The 6,263-nt window shown below is 35.7% G+C and overlaps 1 protein-coding gene across 1 annotated transcript; it reads right to left on the bottom strand.

Annotated features, from left to right (window-relative positions):
• Positions 1-2,972: 2,972 nt before the first annotated feature.
• tsu (40S ribosomal protein S12 homolog tsunagi) lies at positions 2,973-3,895 on the bottom strand. Its single transcript, XM_069057671.1, has 4 exons — positions 3,703-3,895; positions 3,507-3,650; positions 3,186-3,447; positions 2,973-3,134 (listed from the first exon to the last, which is right to left on the bottom strand). The coding sequence occupies exons 1-4, from the start codon at positions 3,761-3,763 to the stop codon at positions 3,107-3,109; spliced, it is 495 nt and encodes a 164-aa protein (XP_068913772.1). The 5' UTR covers positions 3,764-3,895; the 3' UTR covers positions 2,973-3,106.
• Positions 3,896-6,263: the final 2,368 nt, after the last annotated feature.

Raw genomic sequence — 6,263 nt, 5'->3', positions numbered from 1 at the left:
TCTGGAATAAATTTAAACAAAGTAAGAATAACAGTGATTATAATATCCACCGAAAATTTTCAAACAATTTGAGCTTTGAAATAAGAAATGCAAGAAGTAAATACGAAGCTAAACTACTTAAAAAACCTCAATCATTCTACTCGTATGTTCGAAAACATACCTCGTCAAAAGTACCTAGCTATACCTATCATTCGAAACAAAGACAACGTGTTGTGGTCTAATTTTTCAGAAACAGCATATGCATTTGCAGATTTTTTCGCATCTGTTTACTCATCAGACTCAACTGTATTGCTGCCTAATATCAGTAGTTTCAAATATAAGAATTTATTAACTGACATAAGTATAACTAAAGAGACGGTTAGACAACAAATTAACAACTTGTCTGAAAATGTAGCTCCTGGTTCGGATAAATTAATTTCTAAAGTTATAAAAACAAACTGCGACCAAATTTTGGAACCATTAACAAAAATACTGTAAACGTCATTTCTCACTGATAGACTTCCCAAGCTGTGGCGACAAGCTCCAATTCTCAAAAAAGGTGACAAACTCGATGTCAGCAACTATCGACCCATTAGCTTGACTTGCCTTGTTGGTAAGTTAGTGGAAAGAATAATAACTCATTATTTGCTTCATCATTTTCATGATAACAGTCATATTCCAACTTACCAGCACGGATTCCTGACTAATCGATCCGTTATCACTAATATTGTATCTTCACTTAATAGTTGGACTAAGATCTTGGATCAAAAAGGCTCTCTTGATGTCGTATATTTAGACTTTAGCAAGGCGTTTGACAAAGTTTCCCACATCCCGTTGCCGCACAAATTTCAAGCTCTTGGTGTGAGGGGTAGATGCATTGAATGGATAAAAGCGTTTTTGTCGGCGAGAACATTTGTGGTTCGTGTTGGTAGTCATTTTTCTTTAGAAAAGAGTGTTGCCAGCGGCGTTCCCCAAGGCTCAGTTTTAGGTCCAATATTATTCCTTGCTTATACGTCTGATTTGTTACTGTCACAGCAAACTGGTTATTCAGCATATGCTGATGATCTTAAATTATTTGGTTGTCCAACAGACAAAGAGTGTGACCTACAGCACAAAGTGAATATACTTCACGAGTGGTGCATAACCTGGAAACTTCCACTTAATACAAACAAATGTACAGTGATGCACTTTGGCAAAAAAAAATCCAAAGATCACATAAAATAGACAACACTGATCTTCCAATAGTAGCATCACAAGTTGATCTTGGAGTGACGATAACGCAGGATATTTCTTGGACAGAGCAAACAAATAACGCCGCTAGGAAAGCTTTTGGCACCTTATACCTTTTGAAGAAAATTTTTCCTTCCACTTCACAGTTTAGTAAGTAATTTATATAGCACCTATATACGACCTCAAATGGACTTTGCCATATCAGTCTGGCCTCCCCTTTACAAGAAAGACCAACTTTTATTAGAAAGAGTGCAACATGCAGTAACTAGATGGTCGCCCGATTTGTCACACCTGCCATATGAAGAACGTTTAAAAATATTAAAAATTCCGCAACTTGAAGAGAGATTCGATAGAGCTGATTTGATTCAAATGTTTCGATTAACGCATAATTTTTTTCCTGAAGAAGTGGAAAACTTTTGTTTATTTAGTGAAGGAAGACGATTACGTGGGCATGAATTAAAAGTTGCCAAGGAATCATTTAAAACAACTACCTGGCAACATTTCCTAACAAACCGTGCTTTTGGAAATTGGAACGCTCTTCCAAGTTTGATTGTCAATGCTGAAAATGTTAGCCAGTTTAAAAAGCGTTATGATCAACACAAGGGCTAAATTTGAATATACCAGCCTCCGCTTTAGTTCATCCGACAATACTGTTTAATTAAATTTTACTGCTTAATTGCTTAAACAAAAATTGCGTAAAAGGTTTGCCTCCGCAATTTAACTTAATTTAATAATAATAATAATAACATAGGTATTCTGTGAGGGAAATGGAACTTTATTACAAAGTAAAAAGTTAAAGCTGTCAAAAGAGGAATTGATGTGACGTTTCTACAACAGAATTTTAGTTAAATAAGCGAGAATAAAGTAATAATGGATGAGATGAAGAATGCATAAATCAAACGATAATCAATTCAACGCCATTTATGTGCATCTATGTACAGTGGCGGCCATTAATTTGGAAACACCAAGATTTTTCTATTGTAAATTGTTTGTCACTTTGACAATGTTGTTGACTTATCAATTTCGGCTGCGACAGTCTGTTGAATGCGGTCAACGATGACATGAGTGACATGAGTTCATGACATAACACTTACACTATCAAATATTAGAAATATCCAGTAAACTAGATTAGGCCGGTGTTTCCAAATTAATGGCCGCCAGTGTACGTTAGTGTCACGTCGCCATAGATATATCCACTTATCACGTCGTAAAGTCACTATACTTGGGGGGGGGGGCAACCAACAGATATAGTAATAAAACCGCCCCCTAGTGCCCGCTTATTTTAAATAGCAGTTTCCAACTGGCTTATTCAAAACTTGCGCAGATTTTCGAAAGCCTGATGTACATCCACAAAAATTACTTGACGGCATCCGGCATCTCATTCGTTTTAACCTCGCTTCGGGAGTTTGACCACGTGTTTATGTTTGTTTGTTTTCCTTGGCATTTTTCGATTTGTATTACAAATTTTTTTTTTTCAAGACTTACAAGAATGACAAATGGCAAAGAAACTGCTTCATTGTGAAACAGGCTTCGGCGTATATCGTTCTACGCAACTAGGCCACATCCCCCTTTTTTTATTAGTATATCTGTAGATATAGATATACTGTATATCTAGTGACTTTATCACGTGGCGAATCCGACTGCCATCTAGATGTACCAGACGGAACTTTTCTTTTCTGGTCTCTATTATTTTTATATGGAAAAAAGGACAACGATGCATGGATTTTTAACATTCAATTGTTTCTGGTTCAAAAAACCTCATCTTATAGAAAATATCAGTTTATTACGCTCACTGTAATAAATAGAAAAAGAACACCAAATGACCTTCCTCTCAGGATTAATAGAATTTTATGACTTAATGTAAGTGGAAAAAAATAGAATAAATTACAATTTACAATCAATGCCTTCTGGTTCGTTTCTTAGACCTGCAACCAATAAAACATTAGAAAGGTGCGATCAACCTTGTAGAAACTCACTTCTTTGGCCCTTTAACGAAACACCAATCAACACCTATTGTCTGTCCTAGAAGTAGGGATCCGTTCAGGGCCTCCCTCGCAGCGAACGCCTCTTCGTAAGACCCGTACTCGATCAAAGCGTACCCTTTCAAAAAGCCTGTACGTCGATCCAAGTTGATACTGATATTTTTGATGGCCCCGAATTCGGAAAACTTCTCGCTGAGATCGTCCTCGCTGGCCTCTTCGTGTACCGAAGTGACAAACAAAATCCATCCCTCGACGGCTACAAACACAACAAAGTTATTCACAACTGTCCTGTTCGTAGACTAACCATTTTTTTACATTTTTGTGGTCCGGGTTCGTCGCCGTGGTCCCCCGAATCTATGGTTTCGTAACCGCGGATCTTCTCGTGCTCTTTGGCTTCTCCGGGACCGAATCCGCGTCCTTTTCGCTTGACTACTTTGTCTTTAAGGCGTAAAACGCTCTCTGCAAGACAGTTTGAGGTTAGGAAAAGTGAGGTTATAAGTGGAGTACTCACGGTCTCCTTCGTCTTCGACGTCTAATTCCACCGAGTCGTTAATGTCCAAAACGTCTGCCATTGATATCTTGTATTGAAGACACTTTATTTACAGATATAAAATGTTTTCTTGAGGAAAATACAAAATATTTTAAAACACGGTACAACAAATGACAATCGACGCGTCACACGGTAAGGTTTTGAATCAGAGTCAGAGAGAGAGAGAGAGAGAGGATGTGCGACACAGAATGTGCGATGTGGACGTTATGTGCGAGAGAAAACGCGATTTGAATTATAAAGTCCAAGGATTAAAAAGGGGCAAATCAAATGAATATGGTACATAGTTTTCTGGGATGCAGAACAGTATGGACGGCAGCAAATATGAAATTTTTAATGTGATTTTTTTTTGAAATGAAACTTTTTATGGGAGGGTTTTGAAATTCTGATCGGCAACCTTTTTGTGTGACGAAAAGTGGTGGGGTTAAACACTATCGGTCTGCTATCGGGTCGAGTGGGAGCAGTGTCTCGCACAACGGTTGCGCCAATATTTCCATCTCACTTAAATGTAAGTTAATCTGTTTGACACGATACAAACATCTCTTAAAATTGTGTATACTTCTGTCTTTGTCACATTCACGGCATTTATCGATCATGTCCTCTCTTTTAATTTGGAGGCTTAAAAATGAACAATGAGTTAGTCTATAGGCTCTGCCATTTCTATTGAAACACCACCTGTTGGATTTTTCCTAAAATTTAGCAATGTGTAACAGGTTCGGTTGGTTGTAAAACGGCTTTTAGTGAGAAATTTGAAATTTTGACATTTTCTAGTTCCTAAAACGTCAAAGCAAATCGCTGTCAAAATAAATATTTTAAATTGATAAATCAATGATCTAACTACACATTTATAGCAATTACATATTTATCTCGTCGACGCATCCTGCATTCTTAATATAATTTAATATAAATGTTAATAGAAATCTAAAAATTTTACGCCTGCGAATCCTACCACCACAAATGTGAGTGAGTGGTTTTTAGCGTGGTTATCTGTCGTTGTTAGTGTTCCTGCTGGAAGGTAAAACCCAAGGGAAACTCAAAGAATTTTAATCAATGAACAAGGAAATTACAAAATCAAAGGATTGGCGCCAGTTTTGGAATCTTGAAGGATTTCGCCTCTCAGGTGTGATTGGATAATTCTGTAGACAGTAATATCAGATATCTGGAAAAAGAATTTGGTATTATGGGGGTATGTGGGCAATGTGGGGTAAGATTGTAAGGATTAAAAAAAATCAGGAGGAACTCAAAACTCATAATTGAATGAATTGGGGAAAAGTTTAAGTAAAAAAATAATTATTTTGGTTTATTTCAATGTACTTATATGTATTAAGTATTTTAATAAACTACACTTGCTGAAATGCTTTTTTTTTATTGAATTTTTGTTATGGTGAAACCACAGAGGATGAACGAAACTTACACGTAACCTCACTTTTCTGCTGTTAAAGTTAAATGAGTTATAATAATAACAAATAAAACTGCACTCGCTGAAAGTTTAGCTGAAGAGATGAATATCAAAGTTAAAATTTAGATTTTAGAACAATAATTTAAGATGTCCCCTCAAGGCGCATGTGCCAAGTGGCGTGTGAAAAAAAGTGCGGGATTTAATTTTGATGTTATAGCTAAATGTTAGCAAATGTAAATACGTTCTAAGCCGAAGACGCTCACGCTTTTTAGAATGATAGAAAGACGCCTTTTTTAACTTACAGAAAAGATTTATGAAATTTCAACACAAATTTTTCAGACTGACCACATTTGGTGACTTAAATGCAGTTTATCATATAATTTAATAAGAGCTCTCTTCATGTCAGCACCCATAAGGACTCGTTTTTTCTATTTTGCTCTATTTTCGCGAAAAAACAATAAATTCTTGATAATTATTGGTTTATAATTGAACGAAAGACGCGTTGAGTCAAATATGACATGACATTCAACAAAAATCAAGACTGGCAATTAGTGTTGTGAGGTCCGGTAATTGACTTAGTCAATGACCCATTTGACCGGTCAATAATTGTCAATGACTTGACGAATTTGACCAGTCATTTTTAAAATTTAAATTTCCCGCTTATAATGTTGAAGATTATAAGATATGATGACTGTTTGACTGATAAGATGAGGTTATGTTGGGTTGTCTGATTTCATTTACGTAGCTGCTGACAATGAAGAAATGGATTATGACAATAAATATGTAAATTATGACAATGAAACATCTAAAACATTAATAAAGATCATTGTGGAAAACGATTATTAAGCTTTTTATCTATTAGGAAGAAGTGGTTTTTGTTTTTCATTCGTTTTGTGTCTTCTTAACATGACATACAAAATATTTTTATTTTTATAAAATACTTACTGTGAGGGACATGGAATCCTGGGCAGTCTGTTATTGTCATTTCAAAAAGTGTCAATGTAAATGCACTTTTACCGTCATTATGATTACTATTTTCAAAAAAACTGTCAAATTAACTTAAGCTTGGTTATGAGTAGAGACCGGATTTATAAGTTTTATGCTTACAACAAAAATTAAAAGCAGC

Source organism: Tenebrio molitor, chromosome 9, assembly GCF_963966145.1.
Source record: "Tenebrio molitor chromosome 9, icTenMoli1.1, whole genome shotgun sequence".
NCBI classification, from domain to species: Eukaryota; Metazoa; Arthropoda; class Insecta; order Coleoptera; family Tenebrionidae; genus Tenebrio; species Tenebrio molitor.
This window is presented reverse-complemented; position numbering and strand designations above follow the sequence as displayed.

Excerpts from the sequence above, each read along its gene's own strand:
- tsu (XM_069057671.1), bottom strand. The coding sequence starts at position 3,763 with ATGGCAGACGTTTTGGACATTAACGACTCGGTGGAATTAGACGTCGAA. Across the intron at positions 3,448-3,506 it reads CGAACCCGGACCACAAAAAT|CCGTCGAGGGATGGATTTTG; the intron begins GTAAAAAAATGG and ends TTGTGTTTGTAG. Across the intron at positions 3,135-3,185 it reads TTCGTTAAAGGGCCAAAGAA|GTCTAAGAAACGAACCAGAA; the intron begins GTGAGTTTCTAC and ends TATTGGTTGCAG.